The sequence below is a fragment of the Anastrepha ludens genome, chromosome 3 (assembly GCF_028408465.1).
Source record: "Anastrepha ludens isolate Willacy chromosome 3, idAnaLude1.1, whole genome shotgun sequence".
Taxonomy (NCBI): domain Eukaryota; kingdom Metazoa; phylum Arthropoda; class Insecta; order Diptera; family Tephritidae; genus Anastrepha; species Anastrepha ludens.
The window spans coordinates 77,661,273-77,677,164 of NC_071499.1; the positions used below are offsets into that span (position 1 = coordinate 77,661,273).

General features: G+C 32.2%; 1 protein-coding gene across 5 annotated transcripts in view; it reads left to right on the top strand.

The window, feature by feature from the left end:
* The window catches only part of LOC128858236 (innexin shaking-B), a 251,368-nt gene extending 237,375 nt beyond the window's left edge, over nt 1–13,993 (top strand). For all 5 annotated transcript variants that reach the window (XM_054094327.1, XM_054094326.1, XM_054094330.1 and 2 more), the window contains 3 exons: nt 7,642–7,808; nt 10,330–10,508; nt 12,800–13,993. In XM_054094327.1, the coding sequence (XP_053950302.1) occupies nt 7,642–7,808; nt 10,330–10,508; nt 12,800–12,992 (539 nt within the window). In that variant the 3' untranslated portion in view covers nt 12,993–13,993. The remainder of the gene's footprint in view (nt 1–7,641; nt 7,809–10,329; nt 10,509–12,799) is intronic.
* Nucleotides 13,994–15,892: the final 1,899 nt, after the last annotated feature.

The following is a 15,892-nucleotide window of genomic DNA, read 5'->3' on the forward strand; positions in this document are numbered from 1 at the left end:
GTAAAAGCTTTTATACATACATATGTATATACCATACATAATACTATGTGCATTTCGGATGGCACAAATTCCACACAGCGCCATTACCATCAATTACCATCCCATACCCAATCAATCAATAACCATCTGTTAGCATACCTTCAACGGATGCAGCCACGATGCGCTAATGATAGTTGATTATAGGAATAGGAATAGGAATTCACTCAATATTTGTTTTTCTCTGATAAACCCACAAGATTTCATCAAAATAAACAACTTATAGTATTGTAGTTTGTATGTTTTCTATAGTTTGACCACTGCCAGCCATACAAACGAAAATATACAACATTAATGCTTCCTAAATAAGCGACCAACTGTCGATTATTCCTAAAATACGCTGATCGAAACATGTGTGACCAACCCAGGTGCGTTAGAAAAGGGGGAAGTGAGAAGTACATATATGTTATAGAGTATATATATTTTTTATATAAGTAATTTAGTGAAAATTTATAATTAATTTGTATACTAACGGATGGAAGGAAGCTCAGCAAGTGCAGGTATGTAGCTCTGCACAATTCAATGTGTATGTGGGTGTATATTTATGTACACGCATTTCTATTGTCTACCACACACGCGTATAAAAGGATACGAAATCAGATAAATTTCACTTAAAAAATAAAAGGAAGATTTACCAAACGAAGAAGATAAATAAATGGTTTATTTATGTGATTAACAGTTCACTGATCCCATTTTAGTGCAGAAAATAGTGGCTTTGAACCATGAAACGAACTGCATTTTTATGCGCAAAATAGCCATATTGAACGAAGGAAATGCATATATATACACATGCATATATATTTTGCTTTACTACTTATATATGTACGTAGGAATGCCATTTTCAAACGAGACATTGGGTTTAGACGCTATGCAATTTTCAAAGCATTTTTTTGCTGCCCTTAATATTTTTATGCATTTGTTGTTCTAGCAAAAAATAAGGCTTAAGGGGTCCCGGTGGTCTAGAGCTCGAAAATTTATTGTATTTTCAGGATTTTTTTTTTACAATAAAAAAAATGAGAAACTATATTTAAATTTTTTAGGATTTTTATTTAACTTCTTTTACATACAAAAATGATAAAAAAAGTTTTAATTTTAATAATTTTAAAAATGGCGCTGAAGTTGACCCAACCGAAAAATTGGGCCTGGACGGTGTTGTCCATTTGGGCTCTTCTATTTATCTGAAAAACAAAAACAAAAAAAAAATATTAATATTTACCTCGCTATAGGTGAGCTTACTGGCCGCTGGAATCTTGCATCTATTACCCAGAATGATGTAAAAAACTAGGCCTATATCTAAACTAACCACTTGTTCAAAGCATTTGGAAAAGATCATCAGAGCTACTTCTTTGCGATCAGCATCAACTTGGACTTGTCTGTGGGCATTTTATAGTTACCAACCTGGCTGGATTCTCCTATTTTGCACTTCTTCATTTAAAACTGGTCATCAAGTAGATGATGTATACACACATTTTTCTGAAGCTTCAATAATTTGGGTTTCCATTTAAATTTCCCTTTTTAGTTAAGGCCCTATCTCTCTAACCAAACCTCATTTGTCGAAATTGATAACATAAAATAATATCTTCTCTATAAAGAAATTTTATTTCACAATGCCATCTAACTTGAACTGGTGTGTGCTACAAAGAGGTTAGTGTCCGAGGTAGTGTTATTAGAAGCTACGAATATTATTTTTTTAAATATGGGAAAACCTGTGTACACTGCCACTAAAAATATCCAATGCCGAGTCCACGAAAGCTACTTAAGCTCTTAAAAAAGGATTTTCGATATTGTTTCTTAAAGATCGTTATACCGGCAGAAAGGGCACTACTTTCTTTTGTTTGGACTCAGCTGCAGATTGTGTAAAATGTAGGGTGATCTCCACTACTAATAATAATAGCTACTTATTATAATTGCCCATTCCCATTAATTACAAAAATAAAAGATTATTTCTTTCTATCTTTTTTTACGTTCTTCCTATCTTCTTTTTGTAATTAAAGCAATTCGCTCAATCACTTCTCTATAGATAGCATATGTAACTTTGTATTTCAAAGAATTACCAATATAGTATAGTATCTTTACTCCGGTCATAGCAAATACTCACCTCCGCATATTAGAAACAGAAAATAACGACTTCTACTTCTCAAGGGACTTTTTTTATTTTGAAGCTCTTTTGAAAGGTTTCCTTCGCTATACATTTTGTAAACTCATAAAAGAGCTGCCGAAACCTATATATCAAGATGTAACAAATAAAAATGACTCAAACGATTGGGGTACTATTTTTTTGCTATAGAACTGTTTTCTTTCACCCTGCATTAATGAAATTTGTTATTTTTTATTCCTATTAAAATTTTAAGAACGCAAGGAACATTTTTTCAACAAAACAATCTATTTGCCATCCTCACTGTGCCAAACTTGGCTAAGCACGATAAGCAGGCAAAGCAAATTTCTAAGTGTATACTCTCTAATATTTAAATTTTCTAAATTATTATTGTATTCCTCACTATCCTTTCGTATACATTTTGCCTTAACGGCAGTCAGCCCATGCCGGCTAAATGTATACAATTAAGTTAAGTGTCTCAAATTACTCCAAACCTGTAGAAGACTACCGGAGCAATTTCATCTAATGTGATCCAAGTATTTGGATATTGTCGCAAATTTTTCTAAAAATTGGTGTAATTTTTTGTTTGAAATAATAATAAATTTTGAAAACATTTTTTGTAATTTTGAATTTTATTCAATTCCCATAGAGTAATTATAAATAGTAGTGACAGCTTCTTTCGAAGGTTGTATTTTGGAAGCACGAGAAAAAAAGAAAGAAAAGAAGGCCGCCTTGTGAAATTCCATTAAATTAAGTACTTTTTTCATATTAAAGGGTTCCACAAGAATTTTAAACCCAGTAAAATAATTTTATTAAAAAATGCCCAATCTATTATTGGAAAAATACTTGCGAGAGCTACAAATTATTTTAGAATAACTGCAGGAATGTCCATAAGTGGCGATAGCTACCAAGTCAGAATATCAACCGGCACGAAGCAGTTGGCACACTGGCCGCGATATAAAAGGTACACAAATCACGCAGGACATGACCCGATTGAGGCCATGATGCATACAGACACCCAAAAATCTTTAAAAATATCTAATTAATAGTAGGTCGCTCTAATATTGTAACAGAACTTACCGGTGGAGTAACAAGCAGCGAAGCAGGTGACACATATGAAGCAAATCAAATCAGAAAAGAACCTATGGAAAAATGATATGGATAACTGCTAAATTTAATTTTGCAAAATTAAAGTGAAGCAGGGGAGTCGGAAATGCTTGCAGAAATCCTGCTAATAGGCTACCTACAAAATTTGTGGACTGCAACGGTATATAGAACAGTAGAAAACTTGAGGGATAATTTTATGAAAACTCTCATTGAATGCCGAAAATTTTTATTTTAACTAAATAAATTATCAACTTGCACGAATTTCAAGTCCGCTAATAAATGAATATCGATTGAAACAGAGACAAAAAATGTTGTAGTTATGCCCAGTTATGTAAAAGCTAAATTTTTCCTTCACCTAATAGTAGACAATTTCGCGATGTACGGGTACGTATCAACATATATACTTCAATAAAGATGAAATAATGAAACATAAATCAAATGTTATTTTTCATTTTGCCATTAAAAAATGAAAAACTTTTTAAAAGTACGAAACTAATGTAGAATGGAAAAGTTTTTTTTTCAAAATTTTAAACTTTATTATTACACAGTGTGGACATTGAGGGATTAAAATATTTGTATGCAAATTATTTTAAGAATCGGCAAGTTTAAATTTCATTATTATTTTCATTGCTATTGGTGTGCATTTATGTGTAAGGAGGTGTTTACTGACGACTATAATGTACGTGCTATAATGTACATACTTACATATGCTATAAACCTGATCGTCATGTGGTATGAGTAACATTAATTGAAGCTAATTTAATTTCCTGCGGTGAAAAGCACAAGTACTTGCATCACTTAATATAACTTGATAATGAAATCCGTTGATTTTTTCCATTCAATTATATAATATAAAACTAATTAGGTAAAATTTATACATCCATAAACTACTACAAAGTATTTGCACACTGCTAAGCACAAAGAAACTTGCGCTTTGATAAATTTATGGGTGTGTTGATACGTCATTGTAAATATTTAGATATATATCCTATAAACTTATGTTGATATTTTCAATATGAACTGAATTGAGTTCTACTTAAATTGTGTAAAAAGAGTTTTAAAAAATTGTGGTAATTTATGCTAAAAACACAAAAATAAATTTTCTTCTTACATTATTGTGTATGGTTGTGCTCATGTTCGCCTTTGAATGTAGTAAATTACTGAACTTTTACATTTGCTACAATGATCGGCTGTAACTATCCCATAAGCATTAATTGTTTAGCTATTCCAGTTGAATGGTTTGTGAGTGGCAACATTTTTATAATTTTTTTTTTAATTCTGTGTGTGAATTTTTTCTTCATTCATGGAAATGGAGGTTCGTAACCAAACTTACAAGGTCCGACATTCGAAGTGCAACCAATTAAAAATTTGGAAAATTATAATACTTTTATTCAATTCAAAGTACAAAATGTGTGAACATAATATAAAATTACATAAACATAATATAAATTTATTTATATTATCGATACGACCATCTTTTGCCTTGAGTCTGGCCATTTTGGCCCACTCGCGGACAATGGCTTTTTCAGTGCCTCGAGACTGGTGATTCTTTTGGTTCGGACTTTGCTCTCCAAAATGACCCAACGAGAATAATCCAACGGATTCGCGTCATTCCCGATAATATTTCGCATTGACCTTGACGCCCTGCTCGATGAAAACGATTGGAGAGCGCCCATCTGCGGTTACAGCAGCCCAAACCATTACCTGTAGCGGATGCTGCCGGCACGTGGCCAATCGATGACTCAAATTCTCGTATGAACGGTCGGTATAGTCGTATAAGCCGTATAATTTTTGGAAGTTTACAAATCGCCCAATTTGAAAAATTCCCTCGTCACAAAAACACAATAACACAAATAACTCCTTCCCTCTCTCAAGTCGGACTTGTTGCTGATTTGGTGTGAGATCATACACTTTTTGGATTTTGTAAGGCTTGGTTTTAAGATCATTTTTCAGTATGCGGCGGATGCTACGGTCAGATATTTTCAGTTCTTTCTCTTTTTCGCTTCTTCACTTTTTGAACTATTTCACGTGACGTTGAGTCTTTTGATGACCACCTCCATGACGTTTCGCGATGCTATCAGTATCATTGTAACGAGTAATGGTGTGATAAATAAAACTTAAATTACTTTAAGGTGCTCGAGCTCACGTACAATCGCTGGTTGTGATTTTTCTGTCAATATTGTAATCAATACTTTGGACTGCCAACTAACAGAGCTGTCTGTCTATGCCCGTGCATTCATTCGTTCACTCGTTCGAAGGCCGGACCCTGTATATGTATAAGTGTAGCTATGAACAGCAAATCTTTTCTTTAAAATTGAATATATAAAAATTCAGAATCGAGTTGGTACTTTTAGAGATATTCTAAAAATTAAATTGAAAATTATATCCATTTTGGAGGAAAATGTTTGCTTTATGTTACTTAAACTCGGTAACAATAGCCGATTATTCTCAAATTTGTGCTGTAGGCGGGATCATCACTTAGACTTTACTTAATTTTGAAAATTCGAATATATTACAATACAATAAAAATAACCATATAGAAAAGCATATTTTCGGAGAATATAGAAAAAAGTAGACAATATTGAAATCAAAAGAAGGGTTTCAGGCGCTTTAGCATAGAAATATTTTTAGTAAGGCATTTTGAGCAATTATCGCAAATAATTAAAACCATTAAGTTTGTAAGATAAATATAATATTAAAATATGGAGTTTAATCTGCAGGCAATTAAAAACACATGACCTTAAAAGTATTTTTAAATAGGATTACCAGGTTTTTAAAGAAAATTGAATTAATTAAATAGGAAAATAAAAAATATGTTATAATATAATATAATATAATAAAATATTGGAATAAAACAAAAAGAGTTTCATAAAGCTTTCAAATGCATTATATTTGAATACAGTTGACAGCTTTCTGAAAAATTAAAACGAGTTAATTACATATGTAAGGTTAATAAAACAGTTCAATAAAGGTATTAGCTGAAGGGCATTTAAGAACAATTAACTTTACAAAGGTTTTTATGTTACATTGGGTTGCCACGTATCTAAAAAATTAAATTAACTAGATACGGGAAACAGAAAGTGAATTCTAGTTCTGTTATTAACCAAAAAGTGGTTTAGAAGGCTTCACAATAACATATTTTGAACGGGATTGCCAACTATATTATTTAAAATTTTAAAATGAGGTAAATATGAATATCAAAAGAACGAAGAAGAAGAACGATGAAGAATGATATATAAATAATATATGCAGAAATATTTTTAAATCCGCTTGTCATATGATTAAAAAATTTTGATTAATTAAAAATGAGAATCAAGTAATATATTATAATATCTGTGTTACTTAAATAGGTTATCAGAAAGATTTTATGCAGATATATTTTTGAGAGGACTGCCAACTTAAAAAAATTAGTTAAATTTAGTTAATATTCTACTTTACTGGTATCGAGCAAAAGCAATTTAAGTAAACTTTGATGCAAAAATAAATTCAAGTAGGGTTACCACATATCCCAAATATATTAACTGAAATCAGTATGGCAATATTGATATTACACAAAAGAATAAAGAAATATTTAAATTCAAAACTTTTTTTAAATAGAATTGCCAAATACGTATAAAAATATTAAAATGAGTTATTTGAGCTACGAAATTACTAGTATCACATGAAAGGTATATAAAAGCACTTAAATTAAAAAAATATGTTCAAAAAGGGTTGCCAAATATCTCAAAACTAGTTAATAAATTCTATATGGTAAACTAAAACGTAATACAATACTGATATTAAACAAAAAAGAGCTAAAAAATCTTTTAAAACGTTTATATTTTGAATAGGGTTGCTAACCAACTTTAAAAATAAACTCTTACAATTAGGGTATAAAACAAAAGGAATTTAGAATATTTTAATTCAGAAATGGCGCTTGTACCCTTTTTGTGTGTTTGGCCGAGCTCCTTCTTCTATTTTTGGGGTGAGTCTTGATGCTGTGCCACTTAACGGAAGCTCAGGGCCACTATTTTGAGTTGTGTGTATTTGATCTAGTCACGAATTGCTTCTCAAATGGACAGTTTCACAAAAGGTTCAGGCTCTAAAGTCAGAGTGAACCAAACAAACTGACTATAATATTTGCCTACAAAATTAACACAGGCATAGGATCCCCAAATATGTACCTAATATACTTATATTCACAGACACTGTTGCATTAGTATTCGAACGTTTGTTTTCTCTTTAATCTTTCTCTCTAATTCTTTTCTATTTAACCAAACTAAGCCCCAGCAACACCGAATACAGCCAATGTACTACATATTTTTCATATTTAAATTTATATCAAAATGTTTGTTATATAATATATCTTAATTATACTTTCCAATATTCGTAAGCAATAAAATTTAATTTTTTTCTCTTTTCAGGTCAAATGTTTCTTATGAATCGATTTTTCGATGGCGAATTTTTGCAATTTGGCTGGAAAGTTATAAAATATATGGAGGATGATCAAGAAGATCGTATGGATCCCATGATCTACATTTTTCCCAGAATGACCAAATGTACATTTTTTAAATACGGTTCTAGTGGGGAGGTAAGTTAAAAAATTCTGCAGTGTGTTTATAATAGTTTGTGTGTATATACAGTTGATATTCGATAACTCAAAAGAGAAACTGGTAAAATGAACAAGAATTTTGTGCAAAAGTCATATATTGCTTACCTAAAATATTTCGTATTACTTTAAGAGGAATACTTGAACAACGCTAGAACAATATAGAGCTTAGATAGAAGGGAGTACTATTGTTGAAGGACTCGGTGTTTATATATACAAATATATCTTTATTTATTTTTATCTATATTTATTAATCCGAACGGCAGATATTTTTTATGAGGAGCTTTTTCATTGCAGAAATACACTCGGAGGATTGCCGTTGCCTGCCGAGGAGCAACCGCTATTAGAGAAACACTATTTTTCATTTTGGTGTTTCACCGACATTCGAACCTACGTTGTCTCTGAATTCCGAATGGTAGTCATGCACCAACTCACTCGGCAACGGCGGCCGCTTATATATATAGGGTTTTTAATAAGAGGCGTTATTTTGATATTCAAAGAAAAATTATATTTTTTAATATAAATGATCGGATGTTTATTTCATTATTAAGCAGAAGGAAAATAACATCAGGCAAATAACCACCACGATCACGCTTACTGGACAATATCCTTTTCTTCAGATTTTCCACAACCGAATTGCAGAGTGGCTGCCCTATGTCCTCAATAACCTCACCAGTTCCTCCTTTGAGGTCTTGAATCTACCCTAGGCTGCTGGCGTAGACCTTCTCTTTCACGTGGCCCCAAAGAAAAAAGTCACAAGGTGTTAAATCACAAGATATCGGTGGCCAATTGTGATCACCTCTTCGACAGATAACAAACTTCTCACGTAAAAGATCAATGGTTTCGTTACTTGTGTGGCACGTAGCGCCGTCTTGTTGGAAATAAACGTTGTCCAGATCAATACCATTCAAGCCATAAAAAATCGTTAGTCATCTCTCAGTAACGCAATCTATTCACCAATAACATCTGTTATTGAAAAACCTTATGTTATAAGAATATACAATATAATTGGCGTTTACACCCTTTTTGGGTGTTTGGCCGAGCTCCTGCTCGTATTTGTGGTGTGCGCCTTGATGTTGTTCCACAAATGGAGGGGCCTACAGTTTCAAGCCGACTCCGAACGGCAGATATTTTTGATTAGGAACTTTTTCATGGCAGAAATACACTCGGAGGCTTGCCATTGCCAGCCGAAAAATGTTTTTCTTAATTTTGGTGTTTTCACCGAGATTCGAACCGACGTTCTCTCTGTGAATTCCGAATGGTAGTCGCGCACCAACCTATTCGGCTACGGCGGCCTACTTACTAATCTTGATTAGGCTTCTCAAAATAATTGTATTAAAATTAGTTGTAAATATACCGAATAAAGCTCGCAATATTTTAAACAGCTACGGTATGCAAATGGCTGGCAAGCTGCTTGTATCGTTTTTAAATATTAATGCGCCTTAGACGTTTTTTAATGCGAAATTCTACCTGTGAATTTACTTCTATCTTATTTTTTCAACATTTAATCTTGGATTTTCGAACTAATTTTATCTGTATACAGATTTTTTTTATAATGTGAGCTTGACGTATGCCTAAGTCCTTTCTTCCAGTTATCCAATTTTGCTTTTATGCTATCGTCAGGCTTAAAAAGCAATAAACGCAATCTTTGAATTCTTACTGTTCATTACATTCATAGTTTTGCAACTTTATATTGCTTATCTTGGGTTGGGATGGCTGCTGAAGCATATAAAGGTAGCACATAAAGGTACGCGGTTGGGCCCTTTGTTATGAGACCCTCCCTCTCTCTCTCTCTGCCAGCTATTCCAGGCAACAAGTCTAAGAACAACCACCAAGTCCTCCTTCGCACGGGTGAATCGAAGGCGATCGATGAAACTTCTACGGCAAACAGGTTTACAATTCTCTTTAAATAGTGGTGCGATCAACAAAACTTCGAGTCTCTTCTACGGTAGATGTCTTTTGAATGGTCACTTCTACGGTAGATGTCTTAATGAATGGTGTGGAACCCATTAACTGCTCTTGAGTTTCCTTGGTTTCGTGAGACTGAGTTTCCACTCTTTTCAGCTCTCATGTTTTTGAATTATAGTTGAATAGACTCTATGCTACTAACCACATTCGGAATTTTGTTGTTAGCACGCAACTTTTCGCATTCACAATTTCTGTTCCTTTGTCCTTCCCTTAACCCTTTATGTTGTCGATTGAATTGATGATTTTTTTACCTCTCCGAATGAAAGCCATTTTTATAGGATATCTATCTAACCTAATATCGTCTAACATTGAAATATAATTCTAGAAGTATTTGCAATAGAGCAAACAAATTCCTTAATTTCTAAACACTTGCAATTAGTGTAAATGAGATCTAATCTGAAACTATCGGTATATCAGCACTTTTCTTTAAACTATTCAAATTGTTCAAACATTCAAGCTCTGAGTTATCGCTTTTCAAATTTGTATACACTTTTATCGTAGAACTTCTTCAAAGTAATTAAATGTTTATTTGCAGGTGGAGAAACACGACGCCATTTGCATATTGCCATTAAATGTTGTTAATGAGAAAATTTATATTTTTCTTTGGTTTTGGTTTATACTTTTAACGTTTCTAACACTATTAACGTTAATATACAGGGTGGTAATTATATTTTCACCACGTATGAGGGTGTACTTGTTTCGTATGCGATTTAGGTGAGTACATTGTGGTATTGTTTCTTTTGTTTTTTGCATTGAGTAATGTAGCACAAAGAGTTGCAAGAATTGTTTTTCCAAAACGATAACTGAAATTTTTCACTTTGTTTTTCTTTATCGTTAAATCAACTTTTAAATCAACTGATTTACAGAAGAAATAATTGTCTGATTGGTGTCACTTTGAACCTTCAAAATTAAAAGTCACGAAGTAGTGGGTAGCTTAAAATCACTGGATACTTATGAGCCAAAGCAGTTGAGAGAATATCAACGTCCTTTAGTAGACTGATTACCATGCTCTTCCTGTGCCCATTTCGCCACGTTTATATCAACTCGTTTTCTTGTTTATACAAGATTTCAGTAGAAACTTAACAGTCAATTTTTAAGCAGAGCTAGAAGAGCAATGAACCTAAAACTTTGAATTTATGTAACTCTAAAGTGTGGCACAAAATTTGGCTTTAAGCACTATGAGTAAAAGTAAGAGTACATAAGAACGACGAAGCAATGCTTATATTCGGTAGTTAAATCAAATATTATGGGATGAGTTTTACCATTGGGGTAGGATAGAGCGGCTATTTTGTGCAATTTCTGGACTAATGATTGTGGCACTATAGCGCAATATGAGTTAACTGTTATAAGCAATTCCACGCCATCTAAGTATTTTGGACATTGTCGCTATTTTGTTTCAGAACTGGTTTATTTAATAAGAATTAAGCTGGAACAATTAAAAAAAATTCTACTATTGAGTTTTATTCAATTATCTTAGATTCCTTTTATTATTTTAAATTTGTTTTAATATTTACGACAAAATATAAAAATTTTAAATTTCAAAATTTTAAATTTTTTCAAAAATTGTTTGGGCAAAAAAATTTTTTTTTGTTTTGAAAAACACTCACCTTTTTTGGTTATTTTTGCTTATTTTTTCATTAAAAGCTAAAAGTTCCATAGTGACATTCCATAAGTTTTCGAGTTATATTCAAGTATGTACATTTAACCAGCGTGAAATACAATGGCTTAACATTGTCGAAACCACAAGCTGGGAGAATTCAAAGTACTATGGCTCGAGATGTGCCTCGTTGCGTTCGTCATTATACCTACTTGACTACCAAAATTATCGAAACTGTTAAGAAAATTGTACTTGAAGTTCGCTGTGCTAGCATCAGGGAGATATCAGCTATTATTGATATCCTAGTAACATTATGTGTCCACCAGAGTTTACTTTAGGGTTTGGTGCCACTAGTGTGTTTAAGTGTTTATCATTACCGATAAAGAGTCCATTCCAAGATAGTGCCGCCGGAACAACCAATAAATTCGAAGCATTTGAGGCAAATGCTCGTTCCTAGAAACCCAGATTTGTAAAGAAACAAGTCGTAATTTATTTACTAGGGCAATAAACCGCAACACACACTTCATCTTTTATGCGACTATTTGACAAAAAAAAAAAAAAACAATTACTAGTATTCCGCATTCTCTAAATGCACGTATCTTGGCGACATGCGAAGCAGAATTTGCAGAATTCGGCGACTAGTGAAAATTTGTTTTTAAAATTTGAATATATCGTTGAAATATGTGGTGGGTATTTCTCTTTTAGCAAGTCAGGATGCTGAAATGACGCACACAGGACCACTGTTGCATCAACGGTTAGATCAGCTTTCATGGACTAAAAAAACTCCCATCATTAGAAACAGTTTTACCTTATTTACCACTTTAATTCAGTGATCCCTTTAAAGAAATAAAATAAATATAATTGAATATTTAACATTTCCAAGTACATTTTGAAGGGAAGTTTTATTTATTAATAACTCCTTAGGAAAAAATGGAGATGTTCTTATAAAAATAATAATTAATTATTCTTGAGGCGATAATCACAGAACCCTAGTAAGCCATTTTAGTAATTTAAAAAAATTGTATTCATGGAGTTGAAATTAGAAGAGTTCTAATTGGTTTTTTTGAAAAGCGGTTTTATGTAATAAAATAAGCTTTATTTATGAAAAAAGGACATAAAGATACTTCTTGCATCGGCTTTTCTATTATTATTAAATATTTTGAGCTCCATATAAACAGAGAAGAGCTAAAGCCTTCTTCTTTGCACCTTCTCTCCTATAGGCGTTTTCTGGTATAACTAACTATCAAATTTCGATTATGTTTTGAACAGATGGTTGTACCAGAACTCTTTTTATGTAACTCAGACTATTACTTGTGATGCTTACTCAATGCTTAGTTCTACGGAATTTTTTATTTTTTGAATTTTTTTGTAACGCTATCTTTTTTCCTTCTTTCTTTTCTGTTTATAGGTTAGTGCGTCGAGACGCTATTGAAATAATCGTTCGTCGTTCGAAGATGGGCGATTGGTTTTTATTATACTTATTAGGTGAAAATATAGATACAGTTATATTTCGTGATGTTGTACAGGATTTAGCCAATCGTTTAGGACATAACCAACACCACAGGGTGCCTGGCCTGAAAGGTGAAATACAGGATGCATGATATTGGGAGTATTAGAAACAATACAAAATGCAATTTGTCGTCTCAATGTAACCATCACCACAACAACAATAACAACACCAAAATCGCTTTAGCAACAGCAGCAGCACCGGCTTCAAACAAAACAAAAATCTCACCAATGCAATAATAACAAAAGAACAAAAAAAAAAACAATGGAAAAATTTCAAAAAAAAGCGAAAACACATTTAGGCCATCGATATCACACAGCATATAAAATAATCCGCCACAAACACGCTCATCTTTTCCAAATAATAAAAAAAACAAAAAGCAAAATAACAGTATAAAGCAACACGAGTGCGAAATCAACGATTTTAGACTAACCAAAAAAACAAAAACAAATAGTGTGTGACAGCGACGACTTATGTATACATATATGCATGTGTGCGAATGTGAGTGTATCTAGACTACAGAATTAAGCGTAGCATACGTAAGGAATAGCGTTAAGCGGCATATTGAAGCAGAAGATCTCACCTGCATCCGTAAATCATCAGACGCACCACATACTCATTGCTTGTCATATCTATCATATCAACTATCGAGAGGAGGAGGAGGAGAACTGAGACGACAACCGCGAAAGATTGCATTTTTGTAGTAAACTAGCAAGGATAAGTGGCAGTCAGCCGACAAAAGGCAACAGCTACTACAGCACAACAACAACAGTGTATGCAGCATCCTTCCTGAAGACCGCCTAAGCACACAACACCTACATACATGCCTACATATATACATACATACATAGTGTTCTACAGTCAAACATGTATGCGCATGTATATACGTACATATGTATGTATGTGTGGGCGGTATTGCAGGAGAATCAAAACACGTTTTTATATAAAATTCTACTAAAATAAAGCAACCAAAAAAATCGATCATTAAGCAGACAACATACAAACTTACATGCATAGCTGAACATACCTACATACATACATATTTTATATAAAATAAAAAAAATCCATAAACCAAACAAAAAAAACAAAAAGAAACAAATCAAATTCCAATATCATAAGCAGAAGCATTATTAGCATAAATAACAATGACAAAAACATTGTAGTGTAAAACAGTTCATATGCCGTTAACCAGAAAAAGCATTAGGACACATTCATACGTACATACAAATCAATAAAACATGAAATGCAAAATGCAAAAAGTAAAAACCAAAAAAACCAAATACGAAGATATATACAAGTATGCGAATTCATACGGAAATTTTAAGAAATATGCAGAAATAATCATAAGAACTCATTCAACTAAATATACATACATACATACATACATACATGCATACATATAAGTACAGAACGCATACACAAATACGATACAATAAAAAGAAATGTAACATACAAACATACTCGTACATACATACATATAAAGTATATAGCGCGCCTCATTAAGTAACCGAAAAAAGTAGCATTTAAACTGAAGACATACTCGTACGCCCGCGTACATGGAAACTTGCATACATACGTACATACATACATGCATAATATTAAATAACATTAAGTAAAAATAGGAATTAAAAACAAATTTTAATTAAACTGATGCAGAAAGGAATGAATGAAAATGAAAATACAAATGCAAACGAAACGAGACAACATTATATCATTACGTAGTAGTTGTGCAATTTAGATGTATGTATGTACATAAATTATTGAAATATGTATGTACGTAGTTAGCTAGTGAAATATGTACTTAAAATGTGTATGCAATGCATTGTATGCAATGCATTGTATGCATGAAATTGCGCCAATAAACCAATAAGAGCATACATACATACATACATGCATACATACATACGTATAAATGTATATAAATATTACCTAAGTTCATGCATACTTACAGATATATACATACATACATACGAACACATTATAGTGAAATGGAAAATACTTACAATAAATGCGAAAATGAGCTGTTTTTCACTGTATACATACATACATGCATACATATAAACCAGATAAAATGTATGTATGCAATTTATGAATTACAAATAAAATTTACAAGTACGAGTGAAAGTTTAAAGCAACAGTTAGCAAAATTAAATAATTTATTAAAAAAAAAAAAAATTACATGCAAAATAAAACAAAAATTAAAAGCGAAATACCAAAGCTACATAACGGTGAAAGTTTAATTTCAAACGGATGCACTTTCTTATACACATTAGCAATTTTTAATTATCAAAACGTGTATTGAAAATAGTCAAAGCCAGAAAGCGTGTATGTAGGTACATATATGTACATGTAAGCTTCGTATGTAAATACATACATACATACCTATCTATAACATATAACGTAAAAAAGCTGGTACTCACTAGTAATGAATATCAAGGATGAATATGGATATGTAGGTATGCATGTAAGTGCAATAACACATTGTATGTACATATACACACATACTAGTAAATATGTACATTTGTAGTTATATTACCAATTCAAGTTTCTTTAACACCCATCATCCTTCACAATAACTTCAGCCTGCCCTGTAATTGTTTTTAACTTTTTTTTGTTTTTCGCAGCACTCACGCATACACACAAACGTAAAATACTCATATATACATATATATTACATGATTTTCAAGTATCCGTCCAAATGTTATGATTCATACACATTATGGCATAGAAAAATCGTACAATCGTCATTGCAGCATACATCAGTTAGCAGATACCTACAATTGCATATATACATACGTACATACGTAACATTATTGTTAATGCTATTGACAATGTGGAAGGCACTCGAACTCTCAACTTTTTTTTTTTTTATTTCTAATTTTTTAAGTTAAGCTTTGCTACTATTTGGTTAGTCACAATTTAGCTCTAATACCTACATACACATGAGAAAAAATTTTCTGTTGAGCAACTCTGCACTGAAAAATAATTCAAACA